At 39.8% G+C, this 19,290-nt stretch overlaps 4 protein-coding genes across 13 annotated transcripts in view; 3 read left to right on the top strand and 1 right to left on the bottom strand.

The window, feature by feature from the left end:
• Nucleotides 1-6,468, top strand: part of rbm47 (RNA binding motif protein 47) — a 27,456-nt gene extending 20,988 nt beyond the window's left edge. For 4 of the 9 annotated variants that reach the window (XM_025058326.1, XM_008316936.3, XM_017035459.2 and 1 more), the window contains 4 exons: nucleotides 276-299; nucleotides 750-959; nucleotides 2,590-2,783; nucleotides 2,890-6,468. In XM_025058326.1, coding sequence (XP_024914094.1) covers nucleotides 276-299; nucleotides 750-959; nucleotides 2,590-2,783; nucleotides 2,890-3,141 — 680 coding nt within the window. In that variant the 3' untranslated portion in view covers nucleotides 3,142-6,468. The remainder of the gene's footprint in view (nucleotides 1-275; nucleotides 300-749; nucleotides 960-2,589; nucleotides 2,784-2,889) is intronic. The other 5 variants (XM_025058327.1, XM_025058330.1, XM_025058328.1 and 2 more) reach the window with 5 other exon arrangements.
• Nucleotides 6,469-8,111: 1,643 nt separating this feature from the next.
• Nucleotides 8,112-16,177, top strand: zfp91 (ZFP91 zinc finger protein, atypical E3 ubiquitin ligase). Of its 2 annotated transcripts, XM_008316941.2 has the most exons (13): nucleotides 8,114-9,496; nucleotides 9,773-9,810; nucleotides 10,899-11,015; nucleotides 11,577-11,613; nucleotides 11,715-11,825; nucleotides 11,904-11,996; nucleotides 12,094-12,282; nucleotides 12,447-12,497; nucleotides 12,573-12,651; nucleotides 12,889-13,003; nucleotides 13,231-13,330; nucleotides 13,403-15,152; nucleotides 15,872-16,177. In XM_008316941.2, exons 1-12 carry the CDS (start codon nucleotides 9,087-9,089, stop codon nucleotides 14,331-14,333), a joined length of 2,271 nt encoding a protein of 756 aa, XP_008315163.1. In that variant the 5' UTR covers nucleotides 8,114-9,086; the 3' UTR covers nucleotides 14,334-15,152; nucleotides 15,872-16,177. The 2 variants fall into 2 exon arrangements, with proteins under 2 accessions (XP_016891031.1, XP_008315163.1); XM_017035542.2 differs by lacking the exon at nucleotides 15,872-16,177 and having other exon boundaries at nucleotides 8,112-9,496; nucleotides 12,097-12,282; nucleotides 13,403-15,073.
• LOC103383694 (uncharacterized) lies at nucleotides 15,061-17,436 on the bottom strand. Its single transcript, XM_008316940.2, has 2 exons — nucleotides 16,512-17,436; nucleotides 15,061-16,424 (listed from the first exon to the last, which is right to left on the bottom strand). Exons 1-2 carry the CDS (start codon nucleotides 16,583-16,585, stop codon nucleotides 15,734-15,736), a joined length of 765 nt encoding a protein of 254 aa, XP_008315162.1. The 5' UTR covers nucleotides 16,586-17,436; the 3' UTR covers nucleotides 15,061-15,733.
• A 235-nt stretch (nucleotides 17,437-17,671) lies between these two features.
• Nucleotides 17,672-19,290, top strand: part of LOC103383696 (uncharacterized) — a 4,901-nt gene continuing 3,282 nt past the window's right edge. Inside the window, exon 1 of the mRNA XM_008316942.3 lies at nucleotides 17,672-18,518. Coding sequence (XP_008315164.1) covers nucleotides 18,399-18,518 — 120 coding nt within the window. The 5' untranslated portion in view covers nucleotides 17,672-18,398. The remainder of the gene's footprint in view (nucleotides 18,519-19,290) is intronic.

Below are 19,290 nucleotides of genomic sequence, written 5' to 3'. Positions count from 1 at the left end.
TTAGCTCTCAAGTTGGGATCTAAGAGATGCTACTGTTTGAACAGTGACGAATACTAAATACATAATGACTAAGAAAGTCTTGATAAGCTTTATTGCAATGAGGTGTTGTGACCTCAAATCAAAGACTTGCAGTAAACAGCCAAAGACAGAACAAGGTAATGGACCAATGAATGCTAATCCCATTAAAGTTGATTGATCAAGTATGGTCTTTGGGTGGGAGTAGGACAATCTATTTGACTTTCAACAATCATTGTGTTTTGGTTTTCTCTCCAAAGGATTCCCAATGATACCGAACAATGGTAATCTCTCATATTCTCATTCCTACTTATTCCTTTAATGAAAAATGAGCTTTCTTGCCATTTGACAAACTATAAATTTTCTAACACCAGCTTTTTCTGCTGCTCAATCATCTACCATTTCATGCTGTATTATTACAAAGATCACAAGTCAACTTTTGTTTACCGTTTATGTGGCACCAAATATACTGTGCACCTAAGAGAAACAAGAGTACTGAAGAAAGAGGTAAAAAACTGAGCCTTAACTACTATGTACTGTATGCCAAAAAGAAACTTTGAACCGTTCGTCCACGAATATATTTATATGGCAATCCAATTCCATCCCAATTCCAGCTTAACACTAGGGGCGCTCTAGATCTGTCAAAAGTAGCTATCGTACAAAACTTTAGTCCCTTTCTGCCCAAATCCAGAACCAAAACCCCTGTCAACATATTACTTCAACTGTATTTTAAGCAGGTACTGTGCGAGGCCGTGGCCGTGCCACTGCAAGTAACCGTACCCCTGGACCAAGGGGGTCATACCTTGGGGGTTACTCTGCTGGTCGTGGCATCTACAGCCGCTACCATGAGGGCAAGACCAAGCAGCCTGAAAAGCCCTATGAGCTGATGCCCAGTCTGGAACTTGCTGCCTCCGTCAACCCAGTTGCCCTCAAACCTGGCACAAGTTAGTGAGATAGATGATCCATCCATATCCTTGCCCACTTTAAAAGCTTCTTCTAAACCTTTCCGCTTTACTAATCTCTACCTCTCAGTCCTGTTTGTATTAGGAACCTATTGATAATTAACGTTGTGGTTTTTGCTTGATGGTTATGTAAAAACAGATTGCCTTACTCTTAACAGTAAAGGGTTTGTCTCCGTTCTACCATGACCAACAAGTAACCGCTACACCTTTTTCCTCCTTCCCTTTTTACACAGTGTCATTCAATGTACACGTTGAAGTTGAAATCAGCACTGTATCTAAAGAACAGATTTAATGACATTAGATGCTGAAACACATCCTTTAAATGATAGAAGGAAATGAAAGCAATCCCCGTTTAGAAAACAAAGCAACTGGAGATAGCAGCTCTCGCCCCCCTGAGAGGGAGTGGGGTATTGCACTTACATTTAGACTGATGAGATAAATAAAATACCTTAATTGTCATCATGAGAACTCAACATTGATTCACTCAAAACAAAGGCACAAATTTAATTACAATTCCAGGCGTTTAGAATAGAATAAAGTCAATTACCTTAATGCAGTGCTGACTTCTGTGTGTACATTACAGTTATTATTGGGACGAATGCTTTAACAGACTATTTCAACACCTACTCTTTTTAATGAAAACATGGCTGATTTATTTTTTATTTTTTTACTGCATGATTGTTTTCTTTGATGAAAACAATCATGCAGTGATGAAAAGGAAATATGAAAGTTTACATACAAACTGAAAATGATTCGGGCTCCTTCACTCAAGATGATGAATTTAAATGGAGTGGGTTTGCAGTTAGCAGCTGCTTCATCTTCTTGACATTCCACCACTTTCACTCTAGACCTGATGAATTAACATTACCAACACTGATTGATTATGGCTTGTGTTCATTCTGCTCTGACAATCTAGTTAACAACTGTGTGATCAAATATTTATGTCGCCATCTCCTTTTCCTTTTATTCATCCCATTTTAATATTTTCCAGCAAAAAGCACAAATGTAGTATAAATAATTGCAGTGAATAGCAGCAAGTAGAAGCGGATATACTGTACTTTAAACAAACCCACTGGTGTTGAAATTAAATTGTTGAGTTAAGATACTAGTTCACAGGTTACAATTGATGATCAAGGCATCCATTTAAACTTTTTTTGTTAATGATAACTCATAGGAACAATTTGTTACCACTTTCATGCTCAGTTTCAGTTCTGGTTTTTAACAAAAAAATAACCAGTTACTCACGGCATTCAAAAAGACTATTGTGCATCTGTGTGTGTGTGTGTGTTTACTTAAGTACCGGTCGTGGCTTAATCCAAGGTTTAGCTCACATATTCTGAATCACACTGATGTATGTTACTAAGGTTACTCGTATTTTCCCTTCCACCTAGCCTCTCTCTGTTTTATTCTCCATGGCCTTTGTTCTCTCTCACTCTTTTCACAGATTATGATTAGGTCTAGGTGTGTCTGTTTCACCAGTGCATGTACTTTATGCTTGTCTCCTAATGTTTCATGTAATACAAACATGTTAATGTGCTCCTGCTACATTCTCTGGGTGGCGTGCCCTAGTTTGTTGTCCAAGGTCTTATTCCTGTGTACTGTTTGTGTACAGTGGCGTTGACGGGTCTGGGTGGGCAGTACCCAGTTTTCAATGCGCCTCCCACAGCCAAATTGATAGAGGAAGGAAAGGTGCATGCAATGGAGCACCTCATCAACCCTCTAACCATGCAACACACTGAACATCCTAATGCTGCTACTGCTGGTGCCACCGTCCTACCTGCAGTGTCAACCCCTCCACCCTTCCAGGTTTGCACTTGGACGTCATTGCCTTTCTCATAAATCATTTCAACCTGTAGTTGGTTTAAAACATCCAGAGTTTAATTCTATACTACATGTTTTTCTGTATTTGCAGGGTCGCCCAATCACTCCCGTCTATGCCATGGCCCACAATGTACAGCGTATCCCCACAGCAGGGGGTCTGTATGGAGCTGGATACATCCCGATCACAAACTACGCTGCTAATACAGCGGCTCTAGCCGCCCTGCAGAAGAACGCTGCGGTAGCGGCTGCAGCCTATGGAGGCTACGCTGGTTATGCTGTGCCACAGGCTTTTCCTACTGCCACCTTCCAGCTGCCACTCCATGATGTCTACCAGACATACTGATTCTGACCACTCCAACAACGTGTAACGACGGTAGTTAACTTTCCTGTGACTGAAACCAACACTGCAACATCTGAGAAGTATCTACTGCCCAATATAGAAACATCCTTTGAACTTGTGAACCAACAACAGCTAAAAAAAGAGTGAAACAAATGTTGGGGACAAACATCTCAAATCTGGTCTGGGAAAATCCTCGACCCCAGGTGACCTTATGCAGCATCACTGTTTTCTACTGAATAGTTCAACACACAAACAGAATTGTTCTGCTCAACGAGGAAGCCCGTCCATATGTGGACACACGTGTCCCCAACAGTATGTATATTTACTTTTCTTATTCTTCCACCTTTTCCGCCTCGTTGCAATACAACATTAAAAATTGAAGGTACATTCAAGTATTTTTTTGAGAACGTGTATTTGGGTTTGCAGGTCTCTTTTTATTTGGGGGTAGTGAATGATTTCTGGAGCAAAGAATAATGATATTTACAAGATACATTTTTAGAATGTTTCACATCGGGGGTCGAGGAAGAAAAGCATAAGTAATAAGAAGTACATCATAAACTACTGACAAAAGGTTATTCCCCTGAAGAGAGATATGCTTTGATATAGTAATGTTATTTTTGAATGTTTTTATCGGTAATATTTAGTATTTCAGCCAATTCTAAATGCTGTAGGTGTTGTTTTTCGTCCATGCTGGCTGAATATGTGTGCCTCAAAAACAAATGTTTGGTACTTTGAGTTTCATTTATGTTTATTTACTTTAAAATGAAGGTTTTAACTATTGGCTTTACTTATATATAGTGTATTTGCCTTTAAGTGTCAGCTTTACAAACTTGGTTTGGTTTTAAGAAAGTTGCCATCTTACTAATATTGTTGGAGCAGATCCCCTGGCCTTAAATAACACAGGAAAAGGCTTTTCTTATTGGTGGGCTGCTTCATACGCAAGCAACATTGAAAGTGACATCATCAACATAGTGATGTTTCCAACACTTTCGATGCTGCACTGGCCGGGGACTAAGACTGAACTGATGTTAGCTGTTTGTTTTTTTGTTTTATTTTTTTTTTTTGTATTTTTTATTGTGAAACATTTTTTTAAATTTTTGACTCCTGAGAAGTGAACAAACATAGACATAAATGATAGACACGTTTTCTACATGGACTGGAAACTAATAACCAAAAAAACCCTATGGTGAAACACTCCAGTGCCAAGACATTACTCTAGTGCCTTATATCGACATCTGTGTGTCACTCTACACCTCTCACTATGCCTTTTAAAACTGGCTTCGCAGTTCATATTTAATAATGATAGAATTTTAATATCTCTGTGTTTTTTTGTTAAATAACTAAATTTCACTGTCGGTGAAAAGGCCCGCATCGCATGTCTGTTTGGACCTGGTTTTATTTGGGCAACATTTATACAATTCGGGCAAACATTGGTACAGACATAGGTCCCAACTTTTAGCCCACTTTGTAGCCACATACATTCACACACCATAGGTTCCACATACCATCCCATTTGAAGGAATATGTGACAAAGGCTACCTCTATCCTCACAACCCTCGACACTCCATTTGTCCGTCTCTTCTTGAGTTCATTTCCTCTTGACTATGCTTGACCACAGTGCACTTAGACATATTTGTGGAAGGCAAGAGATTGCCACTTTGATATGAAGAGATACGAGATACTGAGCTTGAAATTGTGTGAACTGTGCCTGTTGGCATTTTTCAATTTGTATGCAGCAGACAAACAGGCACAGGAAAAAACAAAAAAACGACAAATACTCTGAATGTTTTAGTGGGCACTTTGAACATATGTTGTAACCTTGTAAATTTGATTGGGGGACATAACTGGATGCACACCTCATACTGAAACCAGACCTTATATATGGAAATGATGCAGGGGTTTAAGCCAATGGTGAAGCTCCAGAGGAGAGTTTTAACATAATTTTGTGGTTTTATTGTTATGTTACTAGTTTCAGATCACTTACCAGAACAGTGACATCAGTCTTGTTTGAGAAGGAATAAAGCCAACTGCAGCAGGCACATATGAATTAACACTGTTTGTGATTGACAGCAGGATTACATACAGGTGACTACTGGCAACAATTTCGCCTCTCGTTAACAGTCACTTTGCACTTTTATCATTTATTTTGTATAAACAGGATCATAATCTCCAGTTATGACAGCATGTCCTATAGACGAGGGCCTGAAATAAACATGGACTTCACTCCTAGACCAACAGAGAATATATCTGGTCTGGACAATCACCGACTGCATCCTTTTCTTATATAAGGTCTAATTAAATACCTATGCAGGAGTGATTCATAAGACAAATGTTAACAAATGACAATCATGAAGTTAAACTCACCGCAGTTGTCTTTAAATTCTGACAAGCATGCAAACAGTTGGAATGCTGAATTTTAACCAGCACTTTCAAAGTTTTTTATGCAGAACATTTCTGACACAACCCAATATGAAGATGTTAACTTTAGTGATTGTATGAACTTGTCAAGTTGGGATAAAAACAAACAAACAAACAAACAAAAAAAACCCCGTTAACCTTCAACCTTCCTCTCAAACTGGAGTTATCATTTGAAACAAACTGCTGTTAAATGCTTTGTCTATTTCCTCGTAGGATGGCAGTAAGTCAGGATAAATTTAATATATGCATTACTGTATGTGTGCTGTGAATGAAGTGAGAAGAATAGGTATAATATATTCTATAAAAATGTTTCTTTATTTACGCTTAGCTTCGGGTTATGAAAAAGTCAAAGTAACAAATGTAATGCTTTTTTTTTTTTGCCAAAGTGCCCTGTAGTTTTCACATATTCCAGGTGTGTTTCTGTAATGTGAAATATTATGTATTTTTAAAGCAGAAACACAAACAAGAGTAAAACTGGCTAACTGAAGCGTGATGACCCACTGGCACTTTGAGCTGTTGGTGTTGCAATATATGCTTGTCAGGTTTAGGTAAGTTATTAAAAGTCTGATAATATGTTAACAATGCTGGTTAGCAGACGACGGTGTTTTCTGACTACAACTCTAAACATATCCTCCTGTACCTTTTCTTGCCTGCATTTCACCCACACTACTGCATTTGCTCTTTGCATCAGTGGTGTGCAGCTGCATTATACCATATACTTTAATATACTGTAGTTGAAATCATGTAAACTTTCCATAATGTGTGCCTTTCAGCCTTTTGTGCCATTTTCCATTCTTTTGTAGATCTTTGCAGACTGTTTTCTATCTGAAGGTTTGTTTGAGAAAAAAAAACTTGTTTGCTTTTGTTATATTTATAGTGATGCAGTAGATAAATAAAGCATTTTCAAAATGATTCAAAAAGTCTTTTTAGTTTCTTTTTTGTGTGTTTCTGTGGGACAAAACTGGAACTGAAACTTGGTTAGCCTAACCAGAACAATTGGAGGCTAAAATATCAGTATCAAAATTTAACAATTTAAAATAATCGGCCATCACTAGCATGTTAACAGTTAGTGGTGGCAGTTGTCTAATTCTACTGTTCATTATATGCCAGACACATGCACTGCAACACAAGAAGTAAGTGTATAATTTACCACATGCTTGGTGTAAATGCAAAGTAAATTCTCACACCCAACTGAACCAACTATCACTCATTTGTTTTTTCTTTTCTTTTCTTTCTTTTTTACAACTGCCTGGTGATACTTTTTATATTCTGCAAAACAATCAACAAGTGGATCTACGGTTAGAACACTACAGTAGGACAACTGTGTCTGTCAGCCATTTTCTCTGTGTACAAAGTACATAAGGACTAGAGAGATACAGGCAGGAGTATAAACATTGGTTTATCCAGAAGATCTAACATGTTGAATAAAAACACTGGAAATTAGAAAATGAACTTCTCTCCACATCAAATGTCTCCCACCAACCCACTTTTTTCATTTTTCTGGAAATGTCTGGAATCCACTTCTTTTAGTTTTAGATTAAAATGTGGTACTTTGAAAGTGTCCTGAACTCTGGGAGTGGAAGTACATGCCTGACCCCATACATCAGCCATTGTTAAGCAACATATTCGGGTGAGCACATCGTTTTGGAGAGTGTTTTCATAAACTTCTCTGTTTCAAACTTTCCTCCAGAAACATGGCGTGCACCAGCACGGAGTACACGGAGGATTTCTGAGGACATTGGTCGCCTTTGTCATGCAGCAAAAGTGTGTGAGGGGTTGTTCACTGAGCGCTGGGGGCTTTTATACTGTGTTGAAACCACTGAGCTAAATGGTCAATGGCTTCACTGTGAAAATGTGATGACAATAAAAACATTCTCCTGACATTTAATGGATGAGCAGCTTAGCTAAAGCTACCAACTAATGATAATAATTGTGTTCTGTTTAACCAAATGCTTAGTCTGTGGTTTATGTTCCTGTGGTTGTGGTCTGCGCATGTTTATATTTCACTATTACACTTGTAAGTTTTTACTATACATGTTGAATATTTATTTTCTTCTTTGGTATTAAATATTTCAAATATATTCTAAGTCTGGTTAAAATAAATACATTAAATATAATATATATATATATATATATGTATATATATATATATATATACATATATATATATATATTTATTTAGACTTATTTATTATTTACACACCCAGTGTTCCGTATTGTTTTCAACCAATCAAGTGACTTTTAAAAAAGGCCACTGATATAAGGTGTACTCTTTTTAAGAATTATTTTTTCCAACATACCTCCATAAACAACATGGTCACTCTAATTTAGTCACAAAATATTGACAGGCTACAGCTACAGCATACCCAAACAGTTCTGCAGTCACTGTTTCCATCTGGTGGTAGATGGATTTTATCACAATACCCTGTACTACATGTATTCACAATTCAAGTGACCCCTTATATATACTGTATATACAACTAATATCACAAAACATTTTCAGCAAATACATTTTATTTTTTTAGTTTCAAAATATAATGGTGGCTGAGGCTCGTTTCAATGAGCTAGTGTTGCCACCTTATTGCATGTTAAACTATGAATCATTTGTAGGTTACTATTAGCAGAATATAAAATAATTTTGTTTGGATATACTTACTGCTTAACGTAAAAAGTTATGCCATATAATATTTTACACAAAAAGTTTAGTTTTAAAGTTTTCTAACATTGGTTGTGAACAATTATAGTACCTGTCTTCCCTGTTCTTGTTTGCTTTTAAACAGCTGTGCCAACTGAGGTGAACTGCTGCTACCTAGTGGTTGTATTTGACACTGAAATATTCTGAGAAGGCCTTCTTACAGCCGAAAAGCAAAGCAAAAAATACACATATACGATATTTCTGCTAATACAACACCACATCCTGTTACCGACGTGTATAATAACCATAACATTGTCTACAGACAAAATATAATCACGTTTGTATAGGCTGCACTACAGTTCCCATGATGCCCTGCCAATCTTGGATAAGCTTGCTGGAGTCACATGGCGCCAGCTGCCTGAGTAGATCTATAAGCTAAGTGAACTGGATCGCCTCCATCAGCGAATGGCGCTAGAGTGAAGTCCAGATATTTGTTACAGCTTCTAAAGCGCGCTACGGCTCCTAAACGTATCCCTGGTTTATATTTGGCTTAAAGGAGACGCAACAATGCGCACAAAATGGTCGTGCGCCAGGTCCGTGCGAATTACTAGGTTTACTATAGCTTTAAGAATGCTAAATAGTGTCTGCTTCTTTAAAATTATATCAGTTTAATATAATATGGATAATAGTGAAAAGTTTTTGATTTATAATAAATAAATACGAGCAATTTATTTGCGACGACCACGGAGCACACAGAAAATGTGCCACACTTGGATAAAGGCCGCTTGCAATCAGAACGTCTTTAAACCAACTACGAACCGTTTTTCTATTATTTTCAAGCAAGCCTGATTGACTCTGAGCAGAAGTGGACGCCAAACTAAGTGTTATCGATGTGATGGAATCGGTCGGTGATCGAAACGGGAATGTAAATCAAGGCGAACAACCAGCAGAGGACAAGGCCGCAGAGCAGACCCCGGGCACTAGTAAGACCGTCACATCGAGGATGGGGCTGAGGGACCGGACACAGAGTCGGCCGAGGTCCGGTGTTTCTGCATCTTTAGCGGAGGTTAACGGCGCGGCTCCAAGCCCACAGAGCTCAGGTCGAGTGTTAAGGGACAGGTCAACGAGGACAGTACCCGCCTGGTTAAAGGACACCAAGAGCGAGGACGAGGACCAACCGAGCCTGGACACTGGGGCGACCAAGCGGCGGAGAATTTCAAACTCCGGGAGGAAGAGAAATTCGGTACCTGCGTATTCGGTGGAGGCTGTAGAGGGGCTGGCAACTGACAGCCTTCAAGGCACAGAGTGAGTTCGAGAGGCACTTTGTTTATAATCACAGGGTCTGCACTTATACCGTGTGTTTTCCTGTCAAAAGCACGCCTTCAACATAGCTCGTCCCCTTCCTGCAGCTCTGCCTGGGGAGGGTTGAGTGACACTTACCTGGTCTCCAAACTTGTCACATTTGATACAGTGATGTAACTTCACACACGTTGTTTTGTCAGAGGGACGATGAATGAAAGGCATGTCACGAGGCATGTGGAGAAACAGTCATCTCTCTGTTTTTGTACCTCTCCTCTGCAGCTCTGATGAACTCCAGAAATCTTCAAAAGACGTTCAAGGTAATCGTACAAACTGATGAATTAATCCGCTTGTCTGTCTGCTTGCCTGTCGTCGGGATTGGTGACATTATTTAACACGTTTGCAGAATTAATTTTCAACAATTTTTAAGCCTTCCCTCTGCGTTATAACAGCCACCCTGTCTGTCCTAGTTATTCTGAAGAAATAACAACTGCATGTGTAAATACAGATACTGTTGATTAAAAATGAAGTTTTTTTGTCGAAATTTGAAAATGTAGAAACTGTAAAAACTGAAATCAGGTCAAGTACAAGAAATGCACATCATCACAGCCTTGTGAGTTTATGCACTGTGCAATAAGAGTTGATTGTTAAGTCCTTAACTCTTAAGTGCTAAAATTCCCATGTATTTTTTTAATATTATGATTTTGATACAGTCTTAGGCCACTATAGTCTTTCATGAATATAAATCAATTTCAAATAAAAAGCAGCGTATAAAAATATCCGATCTGGCGCATCTTGATTGACATTTGCGATCACGTGACTGTACATGGGGACTGCTATTAAAATCTCTAAAGTCTGATGCCAAAATGGGGTCACAAGCCAAGAAAAGCTAACATACAAACGTAAAAAAATATTTAAAATGTGATTTGAAAAAATCCCTGGCAACCTACAAAATTGAGCTGCACAGGGACATTTTGGGTAACAGAAAAAATGTCACTGGTTCATGTTCCTACTCAGACTGATGGCCTTTCATTGTTGGCTTTGTTTTGTTCTGTTCTATCTGTGTGCACAGTTTCCCCACACAGTCCACAAACATGCAGAGGCGGATTAAAATAATTGACCATCGTTGTGAAAGTCAATGTGAACAGTTGTTTGTTTGTCAATATTGGCTTGCGATGAACTGCTGAACTTTTCACAATGAATCCCCAGTTAGATTTGGCTCCAGCTCTCCACACAACCCTGATCTAGAATCAGCTGTTCTTCTAATTCTTCTAAAATATCACCATCACATAGGAAATCCATAATAAAATAAAACAGCTCTCCCTCTGCACTGGTGTCTAATGTGGTATAATTTTCCTTTAGGGCACGCAGTAGTATTTGATGGCATATTTCTGCTCTCGTATTCCAGCACTTCCCTCCAGACGCTCCACAGCACACACTCGTGCCAACCCCCTGTCTGGCAGAGCCAGCCGCAGCTCCACGAAGACAACGTGTAAAACTGAACCAGGATTAGATAATCCTGCTGGTAAGCAACATGTTGCCTGATACCTGCTTTTTTGCATGTGAACCTTTAATTCACAATAACTATACAGACCAAAACAAAATGTTGTTAAGGTTTACATTAACAAAATAGTAAAATCGACTTGACTCTTGTCAAGGCTGCTTGTAAATTATAAAATTAAATATTTATATTTCTGTATGTATTTGTACAAGTTGAGAGTTAATTTACCATTTTTACCTTGAATGGTTTCATTTTGAAATAAAGAAAAGTTTCACTGTGAGCTGCAGCATCAGAATGGGTTGAGTCAGCCTGTCATGTTAAAACAAGTCTGTTTTACTCTGTGGTTTTTGATGATGGTCAATAACGGGACTCATCAGTCATATGTCACATTCTCTCGCATCGATGGTCCAATAATGCACACCTTTGGTTAATCTCACTTGGTACACACCAACCGCTGCAGTAATGGACCAGAACTCAGGAGCTGATCTCTTTAATGGACAGTGTTTGTTTCCTGTTGGAGGTCTTTTATCCAAATGCACATTTTTATAAAAACCTTGATTTATTTGTGCCTTTGTCCACCTGCAGCGGAGGGAGAGGTGAACGATAAGGAGAAGGATGAGATGTAAGTATAACCTTGTAGTAAATCTAAGTCATCGACAACATTTAACAATACATCGTGAGGAAAATTTCCATAAACATTTCCACCCTTTGATGTTGTTTCAGGGAAAACACAGACAGGGAAAGTGAAGATGTTGCAGAATTGGTTTTGGAAAACGAAGAGTCTGAAATTCAGGATATTGCAAATGACCTCAACTACCAGCCTCAGACCCTGAGGTATATTCATATAACATGCACAGAAGAATTAGTATGCAGGTATTGTAAAGTCATATATCATGTTCTTTCCACTTGCAGTAGTGGCGAGGAAGAAGAGGGTCTAAGCACTGATGAAGATCTCCCCTTCAGAGACGACTTAAATGATGAGAGCTACGACCCTAAAGTGGAAAGGTCTGTGAAGCTTTGTCTGTTTTTATAATTATCACTTACAGTATAATCAAGGCGTTGTTCTGTTTTTTTGTTGTTGTTATTGTTTGTTTGTTTTTAGCAGGGATGCACCTAAGCCAAAACGCAGAGCTCCTCCCAGACAGAAGGAAAAGAGAGAAAAAGAAAGGGCACCTAAAAAAGAGAAGGAGGTCGCAGAGATAAAAATAGAAGTTCTGGACAATGTGGCGAATGCTGAAGAGGAAGTGAAGATGGAAGAAGAAAATCTGGAGGACCGAGATGGACCCAGGAAGTAAGCACAGCTTCAGTGCCTCATCTGTACACAGTCGTCGATAGCAGAGTACTGCTGACTGCAGCAAATGTCCTTTATGTTCAGTTTAGTGTTGGTGCATGTTGTTATTTTTGTTTTGTACTGTTATGCAACGTTTGCAACTGTTATATTCTTTTTGTGCCTAGAAGAGGCAGAAAGAAGAAGGACGACAAAACACCAAGGCTTCCAAAGAGGAGGTAAGGGTGATGTCGCCTCTAGTCTTGTGAAGTTGTAAAAATCCAGTATATGAACTTTCAATAATTCTACCACAGGAAGAAGCCTCCGGTGCAGTACGTACGCTGTGAAATGGAAGGATGTGGCACAGTTTTGGCTCATCCTCGCTACCTGCAGGTTTGTCATCAAATTGGCATCATTATCCATTATACTTGACTAGAGTCTGTCAGGGTGGTTTATTACTGTATAATTCAAATGTAGAAGTAGGTTAAATTAATAATTCATGACATGCCTGCTGCTACCTGGAGCCTCTCATCAGTATTTCCATCAACAAACCTTTTTTATGTCAATGCTCTTACTGCTACAACCAACTGATGCTGATGCACTTCTGCCCTTTTATATCATTTTCACCAGCATCATATAAAGTATCAGCACTTGCTCAAAAAGAAATACGTATGTCCTCACCCGTCCTGTGGACGTCTCTTCCGCCTTCAAAAACAGCTGCTACGCCACGCCAAGCATCACACAGGTACAGTCGAAGCACAACAGGTTTGGTATTTTGAAGTGTCTCTAACCAAATGTCAGTCCAGCATTTGCACATACAAATACAAATTGTATAGTCAAATTTTTTGGATCTTTAAATATTCTAGATAAATAATATTTAAATTACCAATCTACTGCTGAGGCCAATGGACTACATATATAAATATATACATACATATTTGTCTGCATGTATTTGACTGTTGTGTTTTTCAGACCAGAGAGACTACATCTGTGAGTTCTGTGCTCGTGCCTTCAAGAGTTCGCACAACTTGGCTGTTCACCGAATGATACACACAGGAGAGAAGCCTCTGCAGTAAGGCTTAACATGTTCACATTTTGGACTTTGTGGGTTTGGTGAAGCTCACCTTTTTTTCCTTTCTAATAGATGTGAGATTTGTGGCTTTACCTGTCGCCAAAAGGCATCTCTCAACTGGCACATGAAGAAGCACGACGCTGATGCCACCTATCAGTTCTCCTGCTCTATCTGTGGAAAGAAGTTTGAGAAGAAAGACTGTGTAGTGGCCCATAAGGCCAAGAGCCACCCAGAGGTTCTCATCGCCGAGGCGTTGGCAGCCAATGCCGGTGCGCTCATCACAACCCCCACCTCCCTGTTGGAGCAGCAAGGAAAACCAGCGCAGACAGAAGTCACTGGTTTGAATGTGAGTGAAGCAGGAAAGGAAGGGCAGGTGGACACCCTGAGCCATGAAGGGCAGGCTGGACAGCAGGTAGCCCAGGTGTCTCAGCTAAGTCAGGCAACCCAGCAAATGAGCCACCAGCTGGTTTTACTGGGACAAGACCAGAACCTCCATACCATGCAGGTGCCAGTGACCATTGCCCTGACCCCTGTAAACCCCCCATCCGTGACTGACAGCCAGCAGCAGACCCGCCTGCAGCTGCAGATGCCCGTCCAGTTTGTGCAGGCTGCTCAGCAGCCACAGATCCAACAACTGACCCTCCAGCCCCAGATGCAGCCCCAGCTCCAGTCTTATCCTCCTCAGCATCAGGGGCAAGGGCAGACTCAGATCCTACAAATGACTTTCCAGCCAGTCAGCCAGTCTCAAACCCACGTTCAGCACATCCCTGTTCTAGCAACGTCTCCTCAAATTCAAACAACCGCTGTGAGTCCCACTCTCCTCTCCCAATCCACACCCCTGTCACAGAACGCAGCCTCTGCAAACGGGGGCAGCTTCATCCTGGACACCCCGGGGCTGATGTCTTCCTCATTAGCAGATAACTCCCTGCAGCAAACGGCGATGGTGGGGGAGGACGGGAAAGGCTGGGACGAGACGGGGCAGGAAGTTGTTTCACAGCACTGAGAGACGTTCACAGCAGCAGGCCCTCGTGTAAAACAAGTATGGAGCACATTAGTGACCTGATATACCGTACTGCAACATTGGAAGTGATGTAGGCTCACAATTATTATATGAACTGTTCACTCATAGTCCTATTTGGTAATTTTTTTTAGATTATATCTATCAGGGAAATATATGTATTTGTCTTTATGTGTGCCTTTGTACATAAGTCATGTAAACATAACTTTGCCTTTTATGTGGGTGTGTGTATTAATACTGAGGTTTAAATGGCAAAGCTTTTGCTAATATGCAATAATATATAGCATACCTCTTGGTGATGTACAGCACATCAAATGCCAAAATGTTTGGCAGGTTCCTACTAGTACACGTCCTAGGTTATAGTGTGTTAAACACCCGAGCTGTGTTAGAATCTGTGAATCTTATATGTGGGGACAAAAGAAAACACTTACTAAATTTATTTCACAACATGAGGCTCTGACCACACAGAAACTAAAGACAAAAAATAATTTAGTTGTAGTTGTGTACTATTTAGACATATTTGACAGTTATTTTAACAGTTTTTAAGGACGACTAAAACAGACCGTCTTCACCTTTACAATGTTATGGAATCTGATACGTTTAGCTGTGTAGTTGTCAGAGCATATGTCAGTACTAAATCAGAACACTTTAGATCACCCTTTAGGAAGGTGGTAGCTAAAACATGTTAATTTAAATGATGTAAATAAATGTATTAACACTTTAAAGTCTTTTTATTGACAGTTCGACAACATTATTTGGGATTATTTAATTCCCTCACACTGGAAGCAGGTGGATTGGTGGAAGGTAAGTGATTCAGTCCCCAGTATCTGAAAACAGCAATTCTAACTATTCTGGCATATCTATGTTATTCTACTTTACACATGGAATAAATCTTTGAATCACCCCAAAGATGTTATGTCCAGAAAATGAAACCTGCATAAAAAACACAAAGATTTCACCTTTTGTTTTTCTTGACAGGTCTTGCGAGGAAATAGTTTAGGCTTTAAAAAATGATAACAAGCAGGAAGACACATAGAAACAAATGTGTTTTAACTTTACTGGAGAGATGCAGTATATTCTTGTGAGGAATTGGAACAAAATGTGGCTCAAGATTACAGAATGCTAGATATGTGTTGTTATGACAAAGACTATTCTATTCTTAACTTAGAACAGTCTTGAATTAAAGTAACAGCAGTTGAAATAAACAACCCCTCTCCCCCTAGACTGTGTGTATCCAGAACTGGAAATCTGCAATGGAACTATAAAAAACATGTGTATAACAAAGTGGCAAACATTTACATACAGTACAGTTATTGCCTACTGATAACTATGCACTACATAGTTGTGCATTTTTAAGATTGCAAATTTAGAGCCCAGAACTTTCTCTAGGGCATATTGGCTCGGTATCTGTCTCTCAACATGGCGTACTGCTTCATAGCACGTTTGGGTGGAATCAAAGTGTTGCTCAGTCCGACTTTCCTCTTCTTCATCTGCTGACCACCTGAATTCTCCTCCTCTTTAAGCTTCTGAGACTCGGCACCATTGGAGCCACCATCACAGGATTCTTCATCATTTACACGCTGAGGGAGATGATGATTACCAGGAGAGGAAACGACTGGGGTCTGTATGTCACTGTCATGAGCAAACTTGCATTTTATGCCAAACCTGCACCTTCCATCTTTCCTGTAGGACACACACATCCTTTTTCCTCCTATCTGGGAAGGTTTGGCCTGGGTTGTAAGAGGGACATGTTTCTGTAATGCGCTGAGTTTCTGCATTGCCTGAGCCTTGAATGGATTTAAAAATACGCTGCTTGTAGAACAAGCACTCAGAGGAGGAGGAGGCAGTTTGTTAAGACCGAGGGAGTCCAGGATAGGAGATGGGAGGCTCGGCTCACAACCTGTAGACGCTGATCTTGGCAGAGACCAGGGGTGCACTGAGGATGCAGCTGGCTCTGGGTTCTTTCCCTCTAGTTCGGACTCATTATCCGAGTCACTGGAAGTGGAACCAGACTCCAGTAAGAAATTGCGAGTCTTCTTAGCAGCTACCGCTTCACTACGTACCTCCTTGATGGATCTTTACATACAGAAAATAGTAGTTACACGTAATGCAAAGGTGACATAACGCACAGTTAATGGCCAAATTATGTGTACGAATAATTACCCATCTCCATCAGCGTTTCCACCTTCGTCGCTGTCAGAATCTGAGGAAACTCCGTAACCAACCAAAGAGTTCATACCTCTACGTTTAGCATACGCTACGGTATTTGGAAGCTTTGTTTTGAAGAAAAGCAGTCTACTAACAGCTTCTGAGAGACGATAACAGCAACACCTCAAAATAAAATAAAACAAAACGAAATTAAAGACAATCCCGTAATCCCTTTTTAAAAAAAGTGGTTTAACATAAATGACAGCAAACAACCACGTAGCTGTAGCTTGTTCTTCACGTTACTGTTTTTGTGCAGTGTCATCTGCTGCACGGGAGTGGTACTACACCATTCAATTTAATTAAAAAGAAAGCTCTTTTAAATTCCGCCAAACCCTCTCAGGTTACCGCAGTGCAAAGATAAACAACCAGTGTTGGTTTCACAAATTTACTCATATATACCCAGACAAAGCAATAAAAGCAATATTTCTTAAATAATCTTTCTAATCAAATTTCTTGACAAATGTTTTAACCCAAACACAGTATATTACTATTTATGAATAACAATAATAATACTCATCATCATATTTTTCAGAGTTAATTCACACACTGTTCACCTGTATATTAAAACTTCAATTGAAGTGTTTTTTAATTATTTTTTTATGTTTGCCCTGTTTATTTACCTAATCTGGCTAAGTGGTAACAATCCTGTAGTCAAGCATCATTTACTGCAGTGTACCTCTCAGTTATCTGCAATTTCCATGTAGCCTGCCCATCTCTCTGACCTGGATACAGGTCCTATTCTATTGCGCTGATACTTTGTAAAACTGCATAGATTTACTAAATGTTTACACTAGGTCTTTTCATTTAAATTTTTAACATTCGCATCTCGTGTGTTTGATCTCTACATTTTTTTTCTTTTATTGCATTTGTCACAAGAAACTCACTGAATTAGAACTTCTCAGCAGTTCAAATTCATAAGTGTGACTTCCTGGCATTCTTAAAAAACAACCATATATACAGTATATATATATATATAATGTTAATGTCGGCAAATATTTGTTATTTCTGTTATCCAGGGTTTACAGTAATTTAATAATGATAAAATAATTATTTATTTATTACAGATAAAATGTATTTAAAATGCAACACATTTTAATCCTGTTGTTTTAACGAATATATTAATTTATATTTATTTTTCTTCGAAACACATTTGTAAGAATTGCTTCCTGGACTCATATCTAGTGTTTATGGTCTGTGCGTGCTTGTTTTATCTCTGGTTATTCAGACTTCCTCTGAGACTATGTGGTGGGGAAGTTTGGTGGGAAGGATAGTTCTAGGCGTGTAGGTTATTTGGACAATTCCTCTTCCAATTATTCCATCTATGTAAAGTAGACAATTTAAAGTTTTTTACTTGAGGAAGCACGACCATTACAATGTGATAAAGCTATCCCAGACAGATACGTGTTATCAGTGATCTACAGAGACAGATATATCCTGCTAAAGTTTGGATGCTCCGTCTTTGTCAGTACCAGTAAATCAGATAATCTCCTTCGGCGGAAGTTGATGAGCTCCTCCCTCCTCCCTCCACGCTCTCCGCCCCCTGCCTGTCCCGTTAAATTCCTCATGCCTGGCATCAGGTTCTTGGGAGAGAGGGTGGAGAGTTGGCTGGCTCTGAGAAACTCAAGTAACTAACAAGTAGACGAGGTCTGTCATACCGGGAAAAAGACGAGGAAGAGACGCAGCTGCTGTAATTAAACCAGCGTGGACCGGTACTGGTCGTGAACCGTGACCTGGGAAGCTGTGGCGTCACTGTGCCCCAGGGGAAAACAGGGGCATTTTAGAGCAAACTATTCGAGCAACACTGCAGATAAAACCCAGACAGCTAACTCAGAGTTGGGACTAATGGCTCACAGACGGAGCAGACACATTAGCGTCACGGAGCCGAGCAGGACCACCATGACCCGGACTACTGCCATAGCCGAGCAGCTGCATTACGAGTGCTGCGTCCTCCTGGAGCTCTACGTGAGTTGGGCACAACACTCTGGTGAATGAGTCAATGTGTGTGACCATATTGTTGTGGCGACATAATGTATGTCCTCCTGGTACTTTTCTCTGTGACACACATATTCATTTAAATATGAAGTCCATCCACTCATGTGGCAACGTCATCATACAGACATGTTTCATGTAACATTGGATTATAACTTTGTTTCCCCTAAACTTTTTTTTTATAACATTCTATCATCCAGCCTGTTTGGAGGTGAGAGATGAGGAAAACATTGATCGTGCGATCAATGGATTTATTGATTATCGTCCCAGACCTGGGTTTAACATATAATAGTAATGTAACTGGCTAGCACTAAAGGAAAAGTAATAGATGTTCTGTATGTGGTTAGTGAAGGGATTAGTCTTAACTAAGAAGAAAGAGATGTGAGCGTGAGAGTCTGTATAAACTAATGTCAGGAATACAAGCAGCAACAGGTAGGAATTCTGTGTGGCGGGGGTTGTTGGGTGGGCTCAGTTGGAATGATAGCTGTGGGTGTTTCATTTTGGCACAGACTCATCACTGCCTGTTCACAAAGCCAACTATTTTTCCACAAGTCTCTTTGCCAGTAGGTGTGCTAGTCACCGGTTATTAGAACACTCTTCCAGTTCACTGCCTCATCTCTCTTTTCACATGTCTGGCTAACAGCAGAGGAGTGTCCTGGCACATGGAACCAGCCACTCAACTCACCGTGTTAATTTACACGTATTATTGACTTGGTGAACTTGGTTCACGTAGTTCATACTTCCA

The sequence above is a fragment of the Cynoglossus semilaevis genome, chromosome 9 (assembly GCF_000523025.1).
Source record: "Cynoglossus semilaevis isolate Cse_v1.0 chromosome 9, Cse_v1.0, whole genome shotgun sequence".
In the NCBI taxonomy this organism is placed as follows: domain Eukaryota; kingdom Metazoa; phylum Chordata; class Actinopteri; order Pleuronectiformes; family Cynoglossidae; genus Cynoglossus; species Cynoglossus semilaevis.
This window is presented reverse-complemented; position numbering and strand designations above follow the sequence as displayed.